Below are 26419 nucleotides of genomic sequence, written 5' to 3'. Positions count from 1 at the left end.
AATAATGAGCTATAAATGTCAGGAGAATGCAAGAAATCGCTTTTGGCGTCGGGGCTTCGCCCCGAACCCCAATGATAAATAATGAGATGTAGATGTCAGTAGGATGCGTTTCTGCAGTGAAAAATGCAAGAAAATGCCTTTTGCGTCGGCTTGCAAGAGAAAGGCCTCAACATGACTTTTTTATTTTTTCGCCGAAGGTTGAGAAACACAGCTCTATTTTATTCTCATAAAATGAGATGAAGTGACCAGGGGATGAAGTGACGGAGGATGAAATGACCGGGATGAAGTGACCGGGGATGAAATGACCGGGGATGAAGTGACCGGGAACCATATATATATATATGCTGTACGCACGTTTATGCATAGGGTTAGGAAAAAAATCACCCCCCCCCCACTCCAAAGTTCCGCTAGTGATATCGCATAGGTATGGGTGGCGTGGTACACCATTTCTTTTCTTTATTATTCTTTGTAATAAAAAAGTTGCAGTTACGACTTTGAGCCATGAGTGGCGACTTGCACCCCCCAGCAAAAAATCCTGCGGGCGCCCAAGTAGGCTACACTACGAAGGAACACTACCAATGTACACTATTGGCATAGACTATAGCACTATGTAAAAAAACAAGACAGAAAATATTTTCATTGTATCAATAAATTTTATTGTGAAACATCACATTGTTGAAAGAAATAGTAAATATATCTAAATGTTGACTTAGAAAACATTGGACTGGAATAGAAACTTTGATAAACTTTAAAGCTCTTGCTCAAGCCATATTGAAAGAGATATTTATTGTTTCATTTCTGTGGTAGATTACAAAATAAAATCATTTTTAATAAACTTTCATAACTTGGAATATATCAGACAAGCCATATAGTTTGAAACCAAAAAAATCTTGCAGACAATCCAGTCCAACATTGAAATAAAACAATGTCCAAAGAAAATCAGATTAAATTTCTTGAATAACTAAAGACACAGATGATGCAACAATGACTGCAATGATTCTGAATGTCATAAAGTCAACAAAATCTGTACACAGTATCACAAATTAGCACAATACTTCAAGGCATCAACAAAGTTGTATTCATAAACTAGTTCAGAATGTTATACAATGGTTCAAGTTTTTCTCTTCTAATATTTTTTTTTTTTCAAAAGCAGGAAAATACCATAAATGTCATTGTTTGCTGTGACATTCAAAAGTGAGAAGAAGGATTGCCTCTAATACATTGCTCTCTCACAACAGTTGAATACCACTAGTCAGGACAAACTCAAATTTCTCCATTAGGAATTTTTCATTTCTGAAGCCCTTAATTTCTAACAAAAGAACTCATGTAGTATGGCTGCTTAACTATTTGGCTTGTAACTATGACGATACAGAAAAAAAAAAACTTTTACTATATATCATCAGAACAAAACTGTGTATCGCTAATGAAATAGGAAATCTTTTTTTTTCTTTTATAGAATAATTGTGAGGACTATTTTCTCGAATGGCAATGCTGTTACTAAATAATAATAAAATAACAGAGACAGCAAAATCATAGAGAAAAAAAAATAAAATCCCCAGTCCCCAACTCCAAACCATTATAGGGTCTCAATAGTTCACATGAAAGAATAAATAAATGTTAGCTTATACACACATGTTCAAATGTCATCACACACACACACTAGCAGGTGTAGCATTTGTTCATCTGGACACTATACTGGTTGTTGATAAAGTCCACACAAACTCAAAGATAGGGAGGACATACATAGGTAGGAATACAAGAGGAGCTACAAATGCAACCAGGGGCTGTGGACAATAGGAGACAGTTGGAAGACTGCAGAAACAGGGAGAAAGCAAAACTACAACATAGTTCAAAGAGATGATTGGGAGAAAGCAAAACTACAACATAGTTCAAAGAGATGATTGGGAGAAAGCAAAACTACAACATAGTTCAAAGAGATGATTGGGAGAAAGCAAAACTACAACATAGTTCAAAGAGATGATTGGGAGAAAGCAAAACTACAACATAGTTCAAAGAGATGATTGGGAGAAAGCAAAACTACAACATAGTTCAAAGAGATGATTGGGAGAAAGCAAAACTACAACATAGTTCAAAGAGATGATTGGGAGAAAGCAAAACTACAACATAGTTCAAAGAGATGATTGGGAGAACGCAAAACTACAACATAGTTCAAAGAGATGATTGGGAGAAAGCAAAACTACAACATAGTTCAAAGAGATGATTGGGAGAAAGCAAAACTACAACATAGTTCAAAGAGATGATTGGGAGAAAGCAAAACTACAACATAGTTCAAAGAGATGATTGGGAGAAAGCAAAACTACAACATAGTTCAAAGAGATGATTGGGAGAAAGCAAAACTACAACATAGTTCAAAGAGATGATTGGGAGAAAGCAAAACTACAACATAGTTCAAAGAGATGATTGGGAGAAAGCAAAACTACAACATAGTTCAAAGAGATGATTGGGAGAAAGCAAAACTACAACATAGTTCAAAGAGATGATTGGGAGAAAGCAAAACTACAACATAGTTCAAAGAGATGATTGGGAGAAAGCAAAACTACAACATAGTTCAAAGAGATGATTGGGAGAACGCAAAACTACAACATAGTTCAAAGAGATGATTGGGAGAAAGCAAAACTACAACATAGTTCAAAGAGATGATTGGGAGAAAGCAAAACTACAACATAGTTCAAAGAGATGATTGGGAGAAAGCAAAACTACAACATAGTTCAAAGAGATGATTGGGAGAAAGCAAAACTACAACATAGTTCAAAGAGATGATTGTCCTGAAGGGCTTGAGCAAGTACTACAACCCACAGAAAAATATACCACATTAAGCTAGTATCAGGAATTTGTCCCCAAAACTTTTCCCATCACGTTTTTGTATTTTCTCCCTATACATCTGGCTTCAGTTGTTTAGATAAACCTGGTCTCCCCCCCCCCCCCTCCTCCAATAAAAAAAGGCTATATTTTAAAAAATACTTTAAGTTAACATAAACATAAACATGTAGTCACTTAGTTCAGCATTAGTCCTAAAAGAAAAAATCTGAACAATCACATAGCACAAAGGTGAAAATTTAACATGCAGAGTATGTATATTGTATTTATTTATAATTTATATTAATTTCTAAAATAAATGTTTAGAACACAATAACAATGAAAAAAAACTGACAATAATGTTTTTTTTTAAAAAAAGAGAAAAAAGTATTTTCTATATCTAGGTCAATGTAGTTCTAAGTTTCTAATTACATACATCATTACTAAACAAATATCAAAGTTATACTTTTTAAATGCAAGATGTGGAAGAAACTGAAAAACAACTTTTTTTAACAAAACAAAAATGCAATGAATGTGTAAGACTGCAAGGAATAGAAGCTGCTGAGCCAAAATTATTTATATCTTGAGGTTAGATATACATCGAATGGCTTGTACACATGAAAAGACAATAGATCCCAATCTAGTCCCTGGTAAATGGAAAATCTCTAATAATAAAACATTTTAATTTGCATAAAAACATCTTTCACACTTTATGGTCCTGTCTGACTGAAGTATCAGGTCCCTGGCCGGTGCAGACTGTGAGCCTAGAATGAAGAGACAGGAAGCATTTAGGCTGGGCGTTTGCGTTGTGTCTGGGGAGTCTTATTTTTCAGTCGCTTGACCAAAGGGTTATGGTAGACCCAGTGTTCACCTACTTCATGGAAAAACTAAAATTGGAGAAGAAAAAAAAACATATTAAAAAAAAAGTCATTGAAATTTTAATCTTCAAGAGTAAAATTTCGTATCAACATGTGCAAGCAATTTTTATATGTAGAAATGACTAATAGTATTGCTTTCTGAATGCAACAAGGTTTAAAGAAATCACAGGTTACAAAGGTTACAAAGACAGTTTATGTGGAAACACAAACTCAAAATCGGCCCCTGAAGTGGTCCACTGAGAGTCTTCACTAGGATTCGAACACGGGACTTTCCGTTCCAAGTGCTTTACCCCTCAGCCACAGCATCTCCATATATTCATTTAGCGTACACTTATATTTTTAAAATAATAATTATTAACCTAGTCCAAATTAATAACATGTTACATGTAATAAAGAGAAACTAAAAAAATTTACTCTTCTAACAAAATTAGATAAATTGGCAACACGAAAAAAAAAATTCTTGACCTACTTTAAGCTACTTGAGTCAAGACTTTCCCCTCGCAAATAAAAATTAATATCTCCATTGTCATTTGTCATACAAACTAGACATAAATCTAGCTAGATTTAGACCTAGTTTTAGATCTATATCTAGATTCAAGATCTAAGTCTTAGTCTAGAACTAGATCTAAGTCTATATCTAGATCTAAATCTAGATCTAGAATTAGATGTAGAATCTTGATATAGAATCTACTATATCTAGACTAGAACTCGTATGAATTTAATGTTTAATCTTAGAAATACTAGACCTAGGCCAATGTTATGATCATGAATAGTAGGTAATGGTGTACTATGACTATGCTGTTCGTATCCGATTCATTTCTTAATGTGATACTATTGTTTACATAATAAATAAATCTGCACCCCTAAGCTGTCAGAAGATAAGTTATTGTCTTAATAATAATTTTTTTTTTTCAAATTATCAATACATTTATAATATAAATATTATAAATATATCTAGATCTGGGCTCTATTTAGTCTTACTTAGCCTGTCAAATGTAGGCCTATATAATGAGGATACGTCAAAACTGCGCGCTATAGAAGTAGTTCGTTATTTTTGAAGCTTATAACTAAAACGAAGTTCGTATCGAAATTCTTTTTTAAAAACAACATTTGAATCAGTAATCTATTGAATGAGCTAGTTAATAAATGGAAAATATATTTTATAATGATCCATTGACACAATTTTTTTGTACCAATGCGCGAATCTATGAATGAAACTAGAGTTATTAATGAAGAAGTCCATGGCCCTTTTAAAAAAGTTACCTCCCCTGAAGTTTTTCATTGAATAGCAGTGCAATTTTTTGAAAAATCTGCTTGCATATATAATTTAAAAAATTAGATGGTTAACTTTTGGAAAAGAAAAAAGTAGCTGTTGCATCAGAACTTTGAAAGATTTGGAATATCATGATGTCTGATTTAAATTTCTCTTCTAGTTTCTGAGATCTAAACGGGACTGACGGACGGACAGACAGGCCACACAAAACTAAAAGCGTCTTTTCCCCTTTCGGGGGCCTCCAAAAATTAAAAGTACTTTGTAAGTTGAAGTACTAAGCATTCAAATAGGAAACCCCATGCATAAGTAATTATTTTAAAAAGATAGACTTGGTTCTCAAATAGGATCAAAAGAAGAAATATATTACAGTAAAAATGTATGCAGAATGTTTATGGATGTATTACACAAACATGTTTTAGTTAATCTACTGATAATAACTTCTAACTTCTTTGAAATCTTCAAGTTTCACTAAATATGAATACAAAAAAACTGTTTTGGGTGCCTGAATACTACAACTGCTTGCTGTATCTAGTACCTGAGTTTCCCATTTCTTCCCTTGTTCTTTCCTTTCCTTGGCTTCATCCCTCTGTCTTTGTTCTAGTTTATGTTTTTCTTCTGTTGCGTCATCCACACGCTTTTCCTTCAGGTAGAAAGTCACATTCCGCCAGAGTCTGAGAAATGATTTTTTTTAAAAACCAAAATTAAATCATGAAACCTTAACTCTCCAGAACGACAAAAAATACATTCCTTGTGTTGATGCTTCAGAATTTCTGCTTGAACCGAGATTGGGTGTCGGAGAAATAAGGTGTACAAGCTTTTGGCCAGACAGACAAAGTTGATATCAGCTTTGTAAAATGATCTTATCAGTTAAAATAATTAATTTGATCAGGATCAAAATGTGCGACCCATAGAATCATTGCCTAAGTATTTTTCACAAAAGCCACTACAAATTTTTTACAAGGTGTTCTTGTAACTGTGGTTTTTGTGGTTTCTAACATGCTAATGGATCTGGCAACATACACCATTTGTACCCTTCCTTAGAAACCACATTTTTAAAAATGTGCTATTAATATAGCAAATAGAAATAGAAATTTAAAGCACTTCTTTGCCAATCATTAGGTAGTGGTTTTGGCCCACATTTTGAAAATTGTTGATTTCTTTTAATAAATAGTTAGTTCAACAAAATGGTTATTTACTTACTTCCTAGACTCCAGTGGACCCTGCTGATCTGGTGGTTGCACAATCTTCTTGATGATAGGTAATGTTTTAGTATCCACAAAAACTTCATTTTTCTGTAAAGGAAACATTAAAATTAATTTAATAGAATTAATGAAATTTTAAAAGAAAAACAAATCTTATTCCTGATAAAATAAAATAAATTGAAAAAAAAAATAGCAATGCAACAATTACAAGTAAGAATTTTATTTAAAAAATCAGCAAAGTCTTTTTCTTTCAAAGGGTGTTAGGCTATGTACGTTTACAATAAGAAATTAGGTGTGTAAAAATTGAGATTCCTTTTGTTTTGTGTATTTAGGTTAGTTTCTGTATAGCATCATAATCAAAATAAAGACTAGGGGTAGGATTAGTTATGGACACACAGCAAAGAGGTATACAACAGGGGAAGTATAAGCAACTTATTTATTGGCATGTTGGTGATTTTGTATTTTAATGTACACAATGAAAGAAGAGCAAAAACCAAAACTGAATGAATCCTTACTCCAGTGGCCCATTTGGCATACATGACTCCATTCCACTCTCCCTCTATGTTGACAAAAGGTTTTTTATCGTTGGGCTCAAAGATCTGGGCAGTAACTCTATGTTTCTTGCTGCCGTAGAATGGCTGTGAAGACACACATTGATGAAGATCATTCAGTAAGTAACACATTTGTCAACAAAACCATTTGACTAATACATTCATAAAAGAAACACAAATTTCAAGCATAAAAAAGAGTGGCAACTTAGTAAAGAGTTGTCATATACAGCAGTACCCAATTTGATGCTTACATTTTCCTAACTCACCCAAGAGCAGTTTACATCAAAATTTCACATGCTGATTAGAAACTTCTTTCTAGACTAACCATAAGCTGTAAATGATGATGTAACAATTCTCTGTCTGTGCTTTGTTACCATTTTGTTTTCTGGCCAAGTTTATGACAAATCTTTGCAAGTTAACACATTTCAATGCTCTTTGCCTTACTTACTTTGGTGTGAAACTCCACTTGACTAGAAAATCCTGTCTTGGCACAATTAATAAGAATCTTTCCTCCTAGCTCTACCCATGGGACAGTTAGAATAGACCTGACCATTATAAAATCAGACAACAAATATTATAATTGACAAAAAACAAAATTTCAGAAAGAACATTATTTACACCATAAACTACAAAATGTAAAAAAAATACTTTTGATACATAAACCTCTATGACTTGTTTGACATAAATAGATTTACATACAGGAAAAACATAAAAAATACTTGAAAAAACAAAAACAAAGCTTATACAAAGTGTAATTATAGCCTATCAATCAGTTTGGATCAGCCATGTGATAAAGTTTGTAATAGATCTAGACCAACAACAATAAATATGTACATTTAGAAATATTTTTGTATTTTTTTTAACGTTTTTTCATGTTTTTAGCTTTCTCTACGCTATAATGCTGTCACTTTTCTGTTGGGAAAATTGGAGGGGGGGGGGGGGGGAGGGAAGAAAAAGAAAGGGATGTCTGGGTGAATTTTACTGTAATCATTTTTAAAAATCATTTTGTATATATATATATCAAGGAAGAACGACCTGAATTTGAACTCATGGCTCAAGCCTCCTCAAGCCAACATTCTAGCCACTCTGTTGTGAGGTGTGTATGAAAATAGAAAATTGTATAGTTATCTATTGTTTGTTTCTAACTTACTTTAAAATGGCCACCTATAAAGGAGGCCAAGTCAGCTTATACACCACTTCAGTCAAGAACTATTTCTTCCCTTGTTTGAGATACCAAAGTAATTTATTACCAATATTTAATCAACTAATTAGTTCATTTTTTTATGACTCTTGTGTTGTCAGGAAAAGGAAATAATTGTTCAAAATTTCAGCTTGATCTGAGAGTGGGTGTAGGAGAAAAAATGTACAAAAAATAGTAATTAGATGAAATTGAATATGATTTGATTTCTCAGGCTCTATAAATGAGCAATAAAACCTTAGTCTTCCCCCTAAAATGTAATGCTTGGCACATCTCACTGAGAATGCTATGAGAGCAAGGAACTATACAAAAAAAACTTCCAGTGTTAGTTAACCCTAACTAATTATTGTAAGCACAGTATTCACAAATAAAATAATACACATACAATCAAAATATATCTTAACCATAGAACAAAACAACAACAAAAAAAAACAACATTTGTTTTGTAGAATCTGAATCCAATTTTTTTTTTTATTGTAACAAAAAATGCAAGCATAAGCAAATTCTTAAACTATACCTGCCATAGCCACTGGGGAAGGTCAATGTGTACTCTTCATCATAATCTATGACAGACAACACACATTCTCCAATCATGTGGACACCAATAGACAACCCAAGAAACTTGGACTTGGTCCAAACATAGCCATCTAGTGATATTCTTCGGTTGTAATTCTCACAGTAAAAAGCTGAAACTACAAAAGTATCAGATAATTAGTTTGTTTCAAGATACAAATGTAGTTGTGATTACAGTTAAAATCCTATGTTACAACAAAGAAATAAGCACATTTTAAAATATGATAATAATTTTTTATTGAATTCTGAGATCTTATATTATGATTAACATACACTTTGTTGACCTTGTATATAATTTAAATTATACAGTGGTAATGCAATCAGGTATAGTTCTTATTTTCCAATATTTAAAGAGCATCTCGATACTTTCATTTTATGTCTAAACCATTACCACAGTTAAATGCAAAAGCCCAAATATTATGATATATGTATAATCTTATATGAAATTATCTATTTTTAAACTGTTAAATCTTATCTAATAATGTGCATTTAATTATTATTATCCATTACTAAATTAGGAAATACAAAAATGCAGACTTCTTTCAACCTTCAAACATATTTTACAAAGAAACTAAACAAACAAACAAATATATTTACTGGGTGGGTGGTGGGAGACCTGCTCCGCTATGAAAGCTAAGTTATCTTTTGAAGCCCATGGAATTGGTCCATCACTAGCTGGTTCCTGGACAACAAAAGGCTATTGTCAATGTTAAATGTATTAACTCTTTATTCCCATAATTATTTTCCACGTTCTGACAGAATTATTCATTTTTCACATTTGTACATTCTACCCTGTTGTGATTAAACTTCAATTACATTTTCGTTTGTAATCAGAAAATGTTACTTTTGGTATAGAATTATAAGAGAATCCATGCTCTTTTTACATAACACAAATACAAATTTATAAAACCAAAAATTAATTTAATTTAATGGGGTCAAATCTACAATGTATCCTTAACAGGAGAGAAAGAGGTAACAAGAAACTGTTTTGTTTCTTAACAGAATCAGACAAGTGGGACGCTTTTACAGTTATTTCCACAATGACAGCTATGCTGGTGGACAGTTTTCAGTACTTGCCTATTTCACACACAAGATAAAAGAGTCGGAATCTAAAAATAACCAACCAATCGTAATTAAACCACAAGTTTAGCTTTGCAAATGCCTGCGGCCATGTGTTTACACTGAATAGGAGTGATTTTACATAAACCAGGCACATACAAGGTAGGTCTAGGCTTGAAATAAGCCTAAATTTCATCATATTTAAGTTAATTTTGACTCTTAGGAGTATTAACAATGATGTTTTTACTTCCATCGAAAGCTACAGCAAGAGACTGATTGAACTAGACCTTGAAAGACAGTGGGGCATGGCCCTCAGGAGCTAAGGACATTGGGGACAGTTTCAGGGGCTCAGGGCTGGGAGGGTTAGAATAACACAACCAGTGGATCTAAATTTTTTAGTGATACTTTTTCCCTCTATTCTGAATACTTTTAAAAATATTTAAAAGAAAATAATAATAATAATAATTTGAAAAGGTTTACAGTGAGAAAGTTACAAAAGCTTACTATGACAAAATTTTAGAAAATCTGATATGAACAGAAACTTTAAAAACACTATAAAATTCAACATAAAACATTTTCTGAGAATTTTAAAACTATTGTAACAATGTTTAAAAACTTCTAATGAAAAAGTACTGACTCTGTCATCAGTGCTGTCAGGAATTTGCCAGTGGCACTTGAAAGTCTCCCCAAGGATGGGATTGTAAGGTTTCTTGGCTATCTCACTGGGTCTACCAGCATGGAATGCTCCAAGATACCATCGCACTACTTGCACCATTCTCTCCTTAGGGGTGGGCAACTCTGCAATTCTAAATTGATGTATTTTTATGTCTCCTAGTATATCATAAATTAAAAAAAAAATGCTTATGTCATCAAAGAATATATATATCAAAAAAAGATGTCTGCCACACAAATGTCACAACAGATAACACAATAAAAATACAAACTATAAAAAAATTATTAAAGTAATCAAATAGCTTAATAGAAAATCTTACAGTAAACTGTTCAAAGTTTGATTTTTTAAATGAAGTGATAATAAGCACTTACTTGGTGAATGCATCAGGGTGAGCAAAAAAATCAGCAAACATTTCTAAAAGTGAGCGTCTCTCAAGGATAAACGTAGGTAAAACAACTTTGGTCAGGTCCATGCCGATACGAACTTGGGATAGCAGATGTCCAATTATGCTCCCATGTTCCTCCATTGAGCCCACTGTAACATAACATTATAAGACAATGAAAATCAACCAACAAAATGTAATCTTTGAGATCATGATTATTTACAGTGACAACCAAAGTAACTTGTGTAAGCTACATACACTGTTTAATACACTTTGAGCATGGGGCAAGGTCAGGGTGAACTGAGGGGTTCAAATGTTGGTGAAGACTGGAATTTTATATTTCTGGATTTTTAGGATGCCCCTGAGCCCACCGAACTCTTATAGGTACCTGACATTAGATGGAAAGTAAAGGTTGTTGTGCTGGCCAAATGGCACCCTCGTAAACCGTTAACCATAGAAACAGATGAACTATAACATCATCTGCTCAATACATTGCAATGGTCTGAAAGGGGTACTTTACATTTAACAATGTCACTATCTATTAAAACCCAATAAACCACTTTGTTTTTTTGTTTATTAGAGAAAAAAATGTGTAAACATTGAGTGAATTTAAAATGAATTTATATCCTTCAGAGACGCTTGCCTGCATCCAACATAACGGGCAAACCTTAGCCTTGAACTCCCAAGGAAAGAGGGACAGAACAGAAATACATGGCACCGCGATTTAAAAGCAGATTGCCCAGAACCGAGACACCTGGAGGAAGCTGGTTGGTGGCCTATGTATGCCCCAGAAGGGACCACAGGCAGAGATAAGATGAGATCCTTTTACTATCACAAAAACAATTTTATTCCCTAGGAGATTATATAATAATATAAAAACCTTTTAAAATGTTTGACTGTGAATCAAAGTAAATTCATACTTTTGCATATTAAAATTGTCATTTTATTGACTGAGTATTAAGAAACTATTTTATGTAAAACACAAAGATTTCTAAAAAAAAAATGTCCTTTGACAAAATGAAGATTACTATCATTACAAATTTACTTACAATCTTCATTGTCTCTTGTGTCATACAGTTCTGCCAATGGAAAGAAAAACAAGAGAATGATAATAATAAAAAATAAACATAAATAATAAAATATATTATACCAAACAATAAATTGGAGAAGCGGTGGCTGAGTGGTTAGCTTCTGAAGCAGTGGTCCAAGATTCAAATCCTAGTAAAGACTGGGATATTTAATATTTATTTTCAGGATCTTAAGGGCGCCTCTGAGTCCACCCAGCTCTAATGGGTACCTGACATCAAAAGTAAAAGCAGTTGGTCATTGTGCAGGCCAAATGGCACCCCAGTTATCCGTGGGCCACAGAAACAGATGACCTTTACATCATCTGCCCTATAGATCGCAAGGTCTGAAAGGGGAACTTCACTTTTTAAACCCTAACATAGTTGTAATTGATCCTACACGCCAAATTTAAATTTATTTTGTGATTTGCTGTAAATGAGAGATAACGTTTACGCCAAGTGTTAAACAAAATTAAAAAGACACCATGATAACTATTTCTCAGATTTGAATAAAAAAAAAAAGAAAATGTACCTATGGATAATGCTTGATATATTTATGCTTTAGTTAAGTTTGCTTTGTTATCAATACTTGTTTCATACAGTCAATGCTGAAGTGACACATAGCTTTTTTTCTACATATACTGAATCACATATTAACTCCACTGAAAAAAATTCTAAAACTATTTATTAAGTAAGAATTACCATCAAAGTAATCTTCAGCAGCTGAGATAACTGGAGTCTCTGTAGCAGACTGAATCACATCATCACAGTCAGCAGGTTCTGTTAGTGCTAGGTTAGGATCTGCTCGTCTGGTGAAAACATTCAAAAGTTAGAATGTCAAGTATCAAAAGAATCAAGAAAGTAAATATTTGATCAGTGATCATTCAATACAAAATATTTGTTATCATTTCTAAAATTGTGCATTTGCATGAGCTACATTTCCTAAATTGGCAGCCTTGACATAAATTTGGGGGCACAGTGGCAGAGCGGTTAAGCACTTGGCTAGCAAACCTGGGTCTTGGGTTCTAATCTCAGTGAGGACTGAAATTTCGAATTTCTGAATTTTTAGTGCGCACCAACTTAATGAGTACCTGATTTTAATAGGAGAAAGTAAAGGCAGTTTATCGTTGTGCTGGCCACATGACGTCCTGGTTGTTACAGATGATCTAACATCATAGCCCTATAGATCGCATTCTCTGAAAGGGGAACATTACTTTTTTTTTTACACAAAATTACATCTTCTTACCATTTAAATGAGAAGAATGATTTTAAAATGGAACAGACTGCCATTAGAAAATTGACTTCACCTTGTGCACAATTTAAAAGTTTATAGACCAAAGCTTGAGTCCATGTCTGTTACATAATAAGACAAATAGATATCAAATAAATCCTTTTCTTTAATGTAGCTATTTAACCCCTTACCAAATGAAAAAGCAAACAAACAAAAACAAGCTAAAACTAATTTGCCAATTGAATCAAGAATCTGAAGCTCAAGAGTTAAAGACTACAAGTGTGAACAAATAATCATACTTTGGAGATTTCTGCTCCTCAGCATCATAGAACTCTTCATCTTCACTGGAGGAATAGGAGGTGACTGGGAATGAGTCTACAGCTGAAGCATTTAATGTTTCATCTAGTTTTGAAATAAACAAAAACAAGAATGATTGACATACTGAATAAAAAAGACAAAAAAATTAATGTACACACACACCCCAAATATATTGATCAATGATTCAATAAGTATTGTTTACTTCAATGCCTGTCTTGTTTGAGAAAGTATTTTTTGTAAAGAATCATTTTGCAGTGAAACTGAAAAGTTATATGTTATTCATATTTTAATAGTTCTAAATATCAGTTTTTAAGATTAATTTTGCTTCAAGCTGCTATTAAAAAAAATATTTAAAAATTCAAAGATCCAATATAGGAACATTAGTAATGGAATGTTCTGAATAGTTATTACATAGTTTCAAAGATTTTAGCCCGGGACTATACATCTTTAGTATTGCAGAAATTGCCATTAAAACATGACTGCCCAGAAACCTTAAATAATGGCAGTATTAAAAATTTGGTAACTAAACAAAATTTAAAAAGGAATGAAACAAACAATGAAAATGCAGAAAAATATCAACAATTCAGAACATTGAATGACTACTTTTGCCAAATTCAATGGCTGTTCCAAAAGGGAAAAAGGATCTGCACTGATTATTGTTATCTGAAATAAAAACATGACATGGTTTAAAGACTGGAAAAAAAGTAAAGTTGAAAGGGTGTGGAGTTTCTGAGTTTTCATATTTTTAATGTTTGGATTATAAATATCACTCCCCCCCAAAAAAAAATCCAAGGAATGCTACAATTAAATTAACTCATAGACTAGAGTTCAATGAGAATCAGCGAAAATTGATTTTAGTTTCTATTGCCATCATCTTAGCAAGAGTTAAGTGAAACCAGGACTGTATTAAGTCAGAGCAGTATGAACTAATATTAAGAAAGAGTCAATAACTGTCCTCAGTTGAAAGAATTCTCCACTAATATTAATTGTACATCGCATTATTAATATTAAAGGTTTCCAAGCCAGCTGCTCTTTGTTGCGATGCCAAAAAAAAAAAGAGGGTACAGCTTTGAAACATTGCTAATCAATATATGTTTACATGCTTTAATGAATGGCAGAGAAATCAAAAGAGATGAAGCATAAGCTTTTCTTTTAATTTAAAATGATATTCAGATGTGCGCTATTGCTTTTGTGCCCTTGATATTGTAAAAGCAGAAGCAATATGATTAAAACATTTACTGTAAAGAAAAGATTTGTATGTACTGAAAACAATAATTACTATATAATTACTAGTTAAAGGCATTTGACCACTAAAAAACAAAATGAAGTAGCTTTTCTATTGACATAATCTAATCCTGTAAAGTAGTATTTCTATTGACATAATCTAATCCTGTGATAAGTGGAAAAACGCAAAGTATTACAAACCCTAACACCAAACCTATACATGTTCAACATTATTTACATCACTAAAACATAAAAAACAAGCATACCACTCAAACACAGAGAATACCACGTAATTTATAGCAGCATTTAGAGACAGGATACTAATTTTCTTCTAGCACTCCACTTTGACCCTAAAGCCTAAGTGTCCCAGATCAAGAACAAGAGTGCAAAGTATGCTTAGAGTGACAAAAAAAAACCCTCTCCCTCTATCTTTTCTATATAAAAATGAAGGTATCACTCCAGAACTGACCTTAAATAAATAGCCTGAATTACTATGTTAAGAAAACTTAAGAGCAACTTTGTGTAAGGTAAATACTTGTAATATGCATGTAATATATATACAATCAAAATATTTCAGTTCTCTTATGGTTTTAAAGTGCTTTAAACTTGCCGTATGTTTTAACAGCGTTTTATAATTAATTATTTATATTGAATGATAATTAGATCTAACTATAAACGTAGAAGAAATCAGTGATGATTAAATAACAAAAGAAATTTGAAGGAGAAAATTGTGTGTGCACTAATTTAAAAAAAAAAAAAAAAAGAATGGACTTCAAACAAGCTTTACAAGTCCTACCTCAACCACAATGTAAAGATACTAGCATGCAAAAATATACTGATGTCAGATCCAACAAATCCTGTTGGTCAACAGTGAATAGCAGGTTATGACAAAGGTAAAAAATTATTTTTTTTTTATTTCTCAATTTTTAAAGCAGCTGGAAAAGTACTTGAAGAAAGATCAATAGTTGATATGGCTTCTGGAAAGGACTTTTTAAAACACTGTAAAAGAAAGACCTAGTTTAACAATTTGTTTTGTATTTGTCACTGTGATGTCAAATTCATTTCAACAATTCTGTGGATTGTGTTACTTCAGTGAAGAACTGATTGAATCTGCTTCTATGCTGCTGTATTGACAGATAATGAAACAAATCTTCAAAGACTTCAATGCTCCAAGAAATTGCTGTTTAATTTTTTTCCTTCATAACATAATCTATGAGGCAAATAATGTAAAGATCATCTCGTTCTGAAGTCTCTCTCTCTATGGCCTCCTTCAGTCGCGAAGCGACTATGGATCACCTCGGTGAGATGAATGCCTGGGCATTAGCTGTGGTCGAAACGATGTCGCCCACACATCAGTTCCCCCCTCTCCACACAGCTGATGTATCCAAAGGAAAGGCAGTGCCGATACAATTTGGGGTCAGCGGCGTCGCAGTGCTATACTCGTTCTGATGTAACTAACAAATTAAACAGCCTCTTTCATTTTCACTAATTCCTTAGAGCTGCATGAACCAATGAACCCTTATAATTTTAACTCTTTCTTTCCTAATCAACTATTGCATCATTGATTTGATCCCATTCTTTCAGCTTAATCAACAATATTATTGCCAATGCTTAAAAAGTCAATTTTTTTTCTCTCCTCCCAAACTATTTTTAATTTCTTAAAATTATATCTTGAAAAGTTTCCATTTGTAAAACATCCGGATTTTTTTTCATTTTCAATGTGTTTTTACAAAAAAAAAAAAAGATGTTTTTTTTAAGAATGGGGGGCTAGAAAAGGCTCTATTTACTTCAGATTAATTTCTGGGATGGTAATGACCCAAAGAGCTCAAGGCAATAATTTTGTTTTAGATATTTTATAAATTAAGCTTTGTGAAAATATGAATAACTATCATAAAAAATACTTTTATTTCAATTTGGATTTTAAAATATTACCTCGATCTAGTCTAGATCTAGTTTTAATGGGTCTTGTCCATTTTTCATTGTTAAGCTCCATAATCCAAAATTAAATTAAGGTTTTATAAACATTAATTTGTTTTATATAAAAAGGGCATGAATTCCCCATTAATTCTACACAAACTATAACATTATCTGATAACAAAAAAATTTATTGAAGTTTTAACATAACAGGGTAGTGAAATATAAATTCCATCAGAATGTGGAAAATAATTATGGGAGAGAAAGAGTTACATTAAAATTCCCAGCATCACCTGGATTTGATTCCAATATTCTTAGTTCAAATGCAGTGTATTTAAAAGCCATTCATGAATATAGGTATATATAACATAGTACCCATTCCAAAATGAAAGCCAACCATTGAATCTAAAAACTTCCCTTTCCATGTTTTCAGATCAAGTTTATTTTAAGTATTAGTTAAAGAACACGGTTACAAACAGTGTTTTCCAAACAGGTTTACATATATAAATTAAGGGAAAGAAAAGATATCCTTATAGTAGCATAGCAAACATACAAATCAAGAAATCACAATGTGTCTACAAGAAAGCAAGGGATTACAGCCTTTTGATAACCAACACAAGTTGAAGCTTTGTATAATGTGGCAGACGTGTCCCATACAGGCAGTGTAAATAGCAAACAACGAATGCACAACATTTGAATGACAGTACCGGGACAAGAGAGGTTGGGGAGGGAAATACTGGTCTGTGCTGTCAGGTACTTTTGTCCTGGCCGGCTCTCCTTACATATATTTTCCGTAGACAAAGATGGTACCACTGAAGTAACATCAATAGCAAAAAAAAATTATGTGTACAAAAAAGTATACTAACAAATCAACATGTAATCTCAAAAAACATTATGTGTGCTGACAAGTCAATGTGTACTACAAGTCAACATGTACTCTAGTAAATCAGTGTGTACCAGTGAGTCAACATGTACTCTAGTAAATCAGTGTGTACCAGTGAGTTAACATGTACTCTAGTAAATCAGTGTGTACCAGTGAGTCAACATGTACTTTATAACAAGTGAATGTTCTGTAACAAAACAATGCTTACTAACAAGTATGTTCACAAATTAAACTTGTACTTTACAAACATGTTGCTATTGATACAGTAAAATATTAAATGTGGGCAGTGACAATACTTTACATTCACTGCTACGAAAACAAAAACAAGTGCTTGAAGACTTTTCAGGAAGACAGGTCACAACCACATGTTTTAAACTTAAATGCAATCTTTATTTACATTATCTGCGTCTAAAATGGTGGCCGGTCATTTCATCCCCAATTAAATATTTTTTCGTATTCATTGTTTAATTGTGCTGTTAAGGCTTTCATTTTAAGCCCTCATTTTATCTAATATATAAATATGATCATGTAGAATGTTTTTTGATATTTTTTTTTACATGCTATTATTGCGTTTATAGTGTTTCCCCTTCCACTTTACATTCTTGATGAGAAATCTTATAATATATTGTAAATGTAGGTATGTAGCCTACTTATAGCATTTCTATTGGATGTGGGGGTAGTAATATTATATTATACTGTGAATGATTTAATGATGAAAGGCCAATGTGTGGTGGAAATCTTTTGAAAGATGAGAACAATTAGAATAATTATGACCATGCCGCTGATAACTTATCATCAAAGGCTGAGGTGTGGTGTAAGTAGTGAAAATCATTTAAGACATGAGAACAGTAAGAATACTAATGATGATAACTCCTAACAACCGTCTTTCACTTTATTTTATTTTTTAATCACTCTTTCTTGAAAATGGGCGTGTCATTTTGAGCCTTGAAATATGGTGTTTTTTTCTACTAAAAGCTGACTTCACCTATCCTCAGGATATCGTGTTGACTATATAAGTTTTACTTTAATTTCTTTTAAACATTTAAGTTGTAAATTGTGTTATAGGCAAAGAGAATTACAAACATAGTTCAATAATATGAATCGATGGATCGTCTTCTGTAATTACAATAGCCTATCTATTTAATGTACAGATATCAACACATAAAAACTATTTTACACGACCTCTATATTTATAAATGTTACATTTTTAAAGTTTCTAGTGCCATTTAATTTTATTCTTATCTAATGTGTCATGTAAATAAAAATGAATATATTAAATATTGCCTATTTCATGATTTCTACAATTACTCTTTGTTAAATAAAATAAGATGAAATGACCGGGAACCGTCTAAAATATCCTTAAATATTGTCATGCTGTCAAAGACTAATGGTACTCCGATTGGGGTCAGGGAAAATGTTTTTCACACTATTGTTAGTCAGCTTGTTCTTACAGAGTAGTCTTTTATAAAAAATTAGTGTAAGTTTTGTAGCATTATTTTGTGATCAAATAAAAATGCAATACGACAATAGGGTATAAAAGTTGTGATGTTATTTTCTTCTACTATTGTATACGAAATTCATTCAACATCTAAAATCCTGTCTCATATCATTTAGCAACAACAGGCTCTCCTTTGAAGAAGTGATTTTAAAAAAATGACAGCACAATTTGCACCACAAGGTAAACACATAAGCCTTATAAATTAAAAAAAAAATTAAACAAGACTAACCTTGTCTAGGGGATGCACTGTAGTGACTGAAATTAGCACCATCTGTAATGAGTGGCCCAGCATTGTGCAGTGTTCCATTGACAACAGGTTCTTTTAAATTTTCCTGATTATATAATTTGTCAAAGAATAAATCAGTCACTGCAATGACCAACACACACACACACAAATTAAGTCTTTGTTTACAATTAGTGTACACACTCTGTAAAAATGCTTGGAAAAACAAAAACAACACTGTATTGAAACTGCGTTACATTTTATTAAGACCAATTCATTCTCTTATCTCATTCAATGCTTTGTCACAATTAGTGAAACTAAATAAAAACTTTAGCTCTAGGTGAAACTTTGTAGGTGCTTAAACCACAAAAATTAGGATTTTTAAGTTATCTACAAGGTCTACATTGTCATTTACCTTTGATATCTGAAGCTGAATTATGGAATGTTTTATGGCCTCAATCATAGCCTAATAAAAAAAAAAAAATGATTAAAAAAAAAATTAAAGCTGGTAATTAAAGATGCATTGATAAACTTTGTTTCTAAACATCAAATAATAAAACCTAATTACATTAAACATTTCTATATAAAAGTTTCGGGTTTTAAACATTGTTCTTTTGCCCCAAGCAGGGTGTAACAAATAAGCAAATCCTTCAAACTCAATAAATTTTAGCATGTAATTATTTCTGAAATTATTAGAGAGGCCTTCACATTTGAGATTGTTAAGTATATCTAATGTTATGAATGGATTGTCTAAATCACTAATTGTATTAATTTCTTATCATTATTTAAAAATAGAAGCTGATAAGCAGCATGAATTTCTGGCGTCTACATATTTAGAGAGAGAGGATGCGATGAAATTAGGCTACAAATTCAACGAGAAAGGTAATAGAAATTCATCTTCTTACTTTGATTCTAAACTCATTGAATGAAATATTAAAAGGCACTTCTGTAATCAACAATTATTTCTTAGTTTTCCATTAACTGACAAACTTGCAAGTAGTAAATCATTATAAAAAGGTCCACCATTAGTAGTCACCATCAAATGTACTAATCATTGCTAGCATTTATTTAGATGAGGTTTAGTTTATTTATTGTTCAATTTCAATAGCAGACCTGCCTACCAAAAAAAGTCCAAATGCGTAACACTGATGGTCAAAATGCGTATTTTGGCACCAGAATGCGTAATACTTACATGATCCACTATTTTGTCATATAAATATATATATATATATATAGGCCTATATATATATATATATATATATATATATAATATTAGATCTAGATGTCATGATCAATACGACAATAGAGATGATATCTAGCCTAGATCTGGATCTGTCTATATAATGAATATAATCTACTCTAGATCTGGGCTTAAGAGTGTTACCGATGCCGTGGATTCGCTACAAACATAGATCTAGATTCTAGGTCTACTCCAAACTTTCGTAGGCCTATCTTCATCCTTGATATATTCTATATTCTATACTAAGACAAAGAATCTAGTCTAGATCTAGACTAGATGGTAGTAGATGTTATCAATCTAGATCTTGTCAATCTAAATCATACTACAACTAAATTGGATCTAGATTGTAGAGTAATGTAGAGAATCATGAGTAATCATGACATAACGTAATGACTAGCTAGACTGCTGCTAGACTCTAGCTAGATCTATTCCTGTATAACAAGTTTTCTAGATTCTAGATCTAGAATCCAGATCTAGATCTAGACTAGATATCTACAATGTCACTCAATGTGTTTTGAATCAATAGCACTCCGATATTTTTTTCTATATAAATGAATACGGGAATCAGGGATTCAACTACTAATGAACTTACAAAAAAAAAAAAAGTCACGTTGGTGTATCAGCTAACTGACGATACCAACCCGCCACTCCCTCACTCTCGCGTTCTTCATTTCTAGACTAAATCTAATTGCTATTAAGAACCAATCAAGATCTGGACACAATGTGTCCCCCCACCTTTTCTGTTCCCCCCCCCCCCAACAGGACGGCTTAGTGCGACCTCCGTGACCGCTCGTAAGCTAGTCAAGAGAGGGGAAAAAAAAGGATACGAAATGCGTAACGCGACGGGTTAAATGCGTATTTGCGTACTGACGGTCATTTTTGGGAGATTTTGCGTAACGAATACGCATTTTGCGTAACGGTAGGCAGGTCTGCAATAGGGCTTAAATCTGTGTACAGAGAACATAGGATATATCAAACAAGTTGAGAACGTCACATCAACTTTATTATCCTATTAACTGAACCTTATTTATCTTATACTTAACAGAAACAGATTAACCCATTAGCTCCTTCTGCAGTTGGAAACGTTTTCCCATTTTGCCCTAATCCTAAACGTTCATTTTAGAACGTCTCTAAAATCCCCTGTTCAATATACTTGCTTTAAACTTTTTTAAAAGAAGATTTCTTCTAGTCTCGTTGCAAGCGTGATTACAAATCATTGTGGAGATTACCAATTCTATTTTTAATAAAATCAGAAAGATTTTAAAATCTTAAATAATTTTTCAAACGAACAGGCCCATTGCCTCAGTGTATAAGCCCCAACGTGGGAAAATGGGCATTTTTGAAGCTTATTTATATTCTAATGGTATTAGAAGTATATATTTTTTGAAACTAGACATATCATTCTATTTTTTAAAAGTTATTTGTTTGTTTATATATGTTAGATCTAAAATTTGATTATTTTTTTCAAAATAAATATTTTTTAGGATTTTTTAAAATTCAGGATTATCCCTCTTTGCTTAGGGCCCAGGAAGGGTTTTTCCTAACCAGAAATAGGAGCTATTGGGTTAATATGTCCTGATCATATCAATCTGTTAGTACCAAAATTATTCCTTAGTGTTCCTATATTTATAATCCCTATGCTAGTTGTGCTAGTTATATTATTCTGATAAAATATCAGCAATACTTACATCAGCTGTAACTTTAATCACGTTGTACCGTTCTTTATCAGCCTCGTTTGGGCATTCGTATATCTTTTTCTCAAGGGCCTGGTGGTGAAGATAAATAAATACAGTTAACTAAATAACAAAACATTTAGGCCTATATTGTCAATATTAAAGAAATATTACACACACACATAAAATAATATTTTCTGTCAATGTTTCAGAAAACAGGTTTAAAATTATTTTTTTTAATTTAAATAATTTCCAGGGATCTATGTACCTCATTTTGTTCTATGAGTAGCTGCAGGTAAGCATCAGTTTCCATGAGTTTCTTTTCAAAATCTTCTAATGTACTGGCTTGGTGGGCATCACTGGCTTTCTGTTAACATATACAGAGGTCTACTAGTGTAATACTTTGTTATAAATATGAGAGGAAACAAAAGTTTCAAAGCAGCCAAGAAATAAACAAAAAATATTTCACTTACATATATTTTCTTTGTTCTAAAAGTTTTTTATCTTGAACCCCCCATTATCTACTATTAATTTTTTTTTTAAGCTAATGTATCTTTTTTTTTGTATACATAAACAGCAGTAACTTATAAGATAATAGATTTGTTTAAATACATTTTTTATATTTTTATACTAAAATAAGATAAAAATGAAGTAAAACTTACTGGGGCACCAATGTTACATATAGCACACTCCAATGCCTCAATCCATCTCTCTCTTTCATCCTCGTCTCTTGCTGATATAAAAGTGAAAAAAAAAAATTCTGGTTAATGATATTTTACAATTTTGCAGCTATTTTTGTTTCACATTACTTACTGTGCATGAGACTAATGAAATAAAATATCTGATGGCATTTTCAAATAATGACATGGGGGCTTGTTTATGAAAGGTATAATGCTACAAAGGAACCAAACCTTTATCATTTCTTTGATGACTATTATTGAACATCAGACCTACTAAAGTAAATGATGGAGGCATGCATCATAAGAGATTGGTAAAATTGTGGAAAATTTGATCAGCAATAGGTATGAGTCACAAAAATAAGATAAGATAATTTTTATTGATCCAATCAAATGGAAATTCAGTTTGACTACAATTGACAACCTCAGCGTAACTACTGTACAATAACAATAACAATATAGATGCAAATCCGAACAACATTCACACACGAAAACACTTACACACTCATAACCAGCGCTTTATAAATTAGAATTCTATGTACTTCTGAAGAACTCTAAAATCTGCTATATTTTTTTTTTTTGCTTCAACAAACATTTTAAAGTAAAACTAAAATAAGAACAAACCTTGAAAATGAAATGTTTTGTGGTCTACTGTAATTGTAAAAGTACTTTCATCTTCATCATCTATACCAATGATAGCACCCTGTAATAAAGCAAGTAATTAGCATGTCTTTTATATTCAGACAAAATATTTCATTTAAAAAAAAACAACATTAAGACACTTTTTTGGACAAATTAGCCATTTTACATTTGTTTTTATTTACTTGAAAAAATTTGTGTACGCTTATTGATGTAATCATAAAATGACCTTAAAATTATCTTTACAAAGCATGCTTTGTGTTAATACTGCTGTTAGAATTATTAAAATGAATTAAGTTAAAAATGCATATTAATAGATCAGGACGAGAATGGCTGGCTAGTCATGCTGTATGTGTGCTGGACTGTCATTCAGGTGTCAAGATGGTCCCTGGTTCATAGCCTGCCTGTTGCCATCCCCTGTCATCCTGCAGGAAGTAGATTATCTTCAACTCTGAAGGAACATTCATAACCTGTCTAACATTTTGAAACTGCTTAACAGAACCCATAAACATCCTTTAACAATGTATTTTTCTGTTGTGTTGTCTTTATATGAGAAAAGAGTCCTTGTAATCACAACAAATTTCCGTAAGGATCAATAAAGAAGTCTTAGTCTTAGTCAAATATTGACAGACTTATAATACAATTTACTGTAAGTTTAAATGACAACAGTACTTATGGGACAAATAATGTAACTATAGCATGAATCTGGTTTTATGCCTGACAGTTAGTGAAGGCATCATTTGGTGAACACAACATCCAACCACCTTTATTTTTCCCAATCAATGTCCGATATTCATTATATTTCTGTAAACTTGGGGGCAACCTAAAAATCCCAAAGCTCAAAGTCCCAGTCTTAACTGAGCTTCAAATGCAATAGCAAAGTGCTACATCCATCAGCCACAACGCCCCAAAATACATATCATTAAGTTTATATGACATACATTGTTTATCTGACAATGCATGTGCCAAAATATACCTCAAATTTATATGTCAATAGATACCTCAAATTTATAGGCCAATACCTACCTTTAAGCGCACACATCCTCGTCTAGAACCCTTGACCATTTTATCCTTGGACTAAAAAACAAACAAATGAACTATATACAAAACAAGCTGTAAAAAGAAATAAGCATTGTAGTTGCAATGGAATTATTGTTTGGCCTAGCCATTATTTTAGCCAAGTAAAATAATAGTAATAATAATCTTTATTGTCTGTATGGAAATTAGTCTCACAATTTGTGCATTACACCAAACATGAAAATGAGTTTTTAAACAGAATTACCTACTAATACTAACAACACTAGAACTATGGATTTATATGATTAAGAAAACTCAAATTTTAAAAAGATATTTTGACGAAGAGAAAGCAACATGAATGGAACACATTAAACTTGAGCAGCAAGAGCATAGCTATAAAACTCCTTTGTAGCTGGTGACTGATCTGAATCAATCTTTTTATATTGTTACAGAAAACTTGAGAAAACCAAACTTCTAAAAGAAAATGTTATCTTTATAGACAACAAACCTTAATGAGGTTATCTTCACCCCACCCCCCAATTGTAAAGCAGGAAAGGGAAGTAAATAAAGGTTTAAACTGGTAGGTTGCTCTTGCAGATATATCTTTAAGTTGACTGTTGCAAGTCAAAAGGATGGTAATGTATACTATTCACAAGTAAAGGTCTTTGTATTCAAATATTTAGCTTAACTTTTTTTTTTATGTGCTGGCTATTCTTCTTTTTCTAGCCAGCTTTGAGCAGTGAGCTCTTTTCTGTCTTTTGCAGATTGTGCCAAGGAAAAATAGTGTGCTGGCTATACAATGTTAATAAATACACAATAGCGATGTAAAAGTACAATTTAAGTGCAATTTTTATATAAAACAGCTTTTTTTTAAAAAAAAATTAAACCTAAAATACCACCAATTTCGGTTCATGAATATAAGAGTGATCTTTCTTTATTTTTGGGGTTGTGAGTACAATAGCCTTGAATGCCTTGATAACAAAGCAGGGTTCCTAAAAGTTAAAAGCTTGATAAATCTAGCTAATTAGTAATTACTTAATATTATATCACTAAATAATTTGGCCTCAATTCTCAATTGGTATACAAGAGTATTTAATTTAAGCCACTGCAACAGCCATCATGTAGATTACATGCTCCACCCCCTTTGGTATATCTAATCTATCTTACTAGTAGTCTTATAGATAGATCTAGTAGTCAAAATATTAATAAAAAAAAATAGCCTACTATAGTCACTATAGTCTGAGTGTGAGACAGTCACAGTCACTGTTACAGTGTAGTACATAACTTACAAAAATGAATTAGTAATTAGGTCTACATGTATGCCTACTCAATAATGACATTGATATAATCTAGAAATCTACAATTACTATTACTACTACCAGATCTAGTATTACTACAATCTTATGAATCTACATTTTACAATTATTACATTAGATTAAATATCCATGATTAACATTGAAATGATTATCATTATGATTATACTTTATAGATAGTACTACTGTAATTTTTTTAAAGAAAATTCCATTATCATTTGATAACAACTTTGTCTGCTTTATAACACAAAATTATAAATACTCACAGTGTAATATGACAGAAGACCTGATTCATCATCCAAAACAAACCAACGATATTGCCAACCTTTCATAACATTAGTCCATTTACTGAGTGGACCTTCCATTTTGATCGCCATGTTTTTTTGCTAAATTCTACTTTCAGAATAAACTAAGCTATAGAATAGATCTATCTAGTAGACAACGGCAAAGAACAATCAGTCTAGAACTTAGAACTAGATCTAGATCACACTAACCATCTCATGTAACTGAGTAACTGGTCTAATGACCTAGATCTAGATAGATCTAATGTTACAATGATGTTATCAATGTAATTTAATGTACTTCTCGATAGTCTAGCACTCTAGCTAGAGAATTATTATAGATCTATAGACAAACTTAGAAACTATTAACTTAAATAAACTTAACTAACAAGAGATCTACGAAGAAAAGTAAATCTCCTTATCGACTTATGATGACTTATCTAGATCTACCCTAGTTACTCTTATGTCTACATAGACAAGGCCTACACATTTTAATCCGAATAATAAAGTATAATGATCTAGATTTTTAGAGTGGATTAAATCCCTAGATCTAGATCTTAGATGTCCAATAAAGTGAAAACACTTTCAGGTTGTTGTTTTTCTATTTCCGGAAGTAAT

The 26419-nt window shown here is 32.1% G+C and overlaps 1 protein-coding gene across 3 annotated transcripts; it reads right to left on the bottom strand.

Moving 5' to 3' along the window:
• Positions 1 to 633: 633 nt before the first annotated feature.
• LOC106064319 (oxysterol-binding protein-related protein 9-like) lies at positions 634 to 26401 on the bottom strand. 3 transcript variants are annotated; one of them, XM_013222819.2, is made up of 21 exons: positions 25787 to 26401; positions 24217 to 24267; positions 23176 to 23254; positions 22537 to 22607; positions 22143 to 22241; positions 21890 to 21967; positions 19377 to 19427; positions 18968 to 19070; positions 17065 to 17169; positions 13201 to 13303; positions 12373 to 12479; positions 11656 to 11685; positions 10596 to 10758; positions 10189 to 10357; positions 9090 to 9174; positions 8437 to 8611; positions 7170 to 7266; positions 6686 to 6808; positions 6169 to 6260; positions 5504 to 5639; positions 634 to 3704 (listed from the first exon to the last, which is right to left on the bottom strand). In XM_013222819.2, the coding sequence occupies exons 1-21, from the start codon at positions 25895 to 25897 to the stop codon at positions 3606 to 3608; spliced, it is 2127 nt and encodes a 708-aa protein (XP_013078273.2). In that variant the 5' UTR covers positions 25898 to 26401; the 3' UTR covers positions 634 to 3605. The 3 variants fall into 3 exon arrangements, with proteins under 3 accessions (XP_013078273.2, XP_013078274.2, XP_013078275.2); XM_013222820.2 differs by lacking the exon at positions 17065 to 17169 and adding an exon at positions 13823 to 13882; XM_013222821.2 differs by lacking the exon at positions 17065 to 17169 and having other exon boundaries at positions 25787 to 26399.
• Between the last annotated feature and the right edge of the window lie 18 nt (positions 26402 to 26419).

The sequence above is a fragment of the Biomphalaria glabrata genome, chromosome 5 (assembly GCF_947242115.1).
Source record: "Biomphalaria glabrata chromosome 5, xgBioGlab47.1, whole genome shotgun sequence".
Lineage (NCBI taxonomy): Eukaryota > Metazoa > Mollusca > Gastropoda > Planorbidae > Biomphalaria > Biomphalaria glabrata.
The sequence above is the reverse complement of the archived record's forward strand: the minus strand, read 5'-3'. Positions and strand labels throughout refer to the sequence as shown.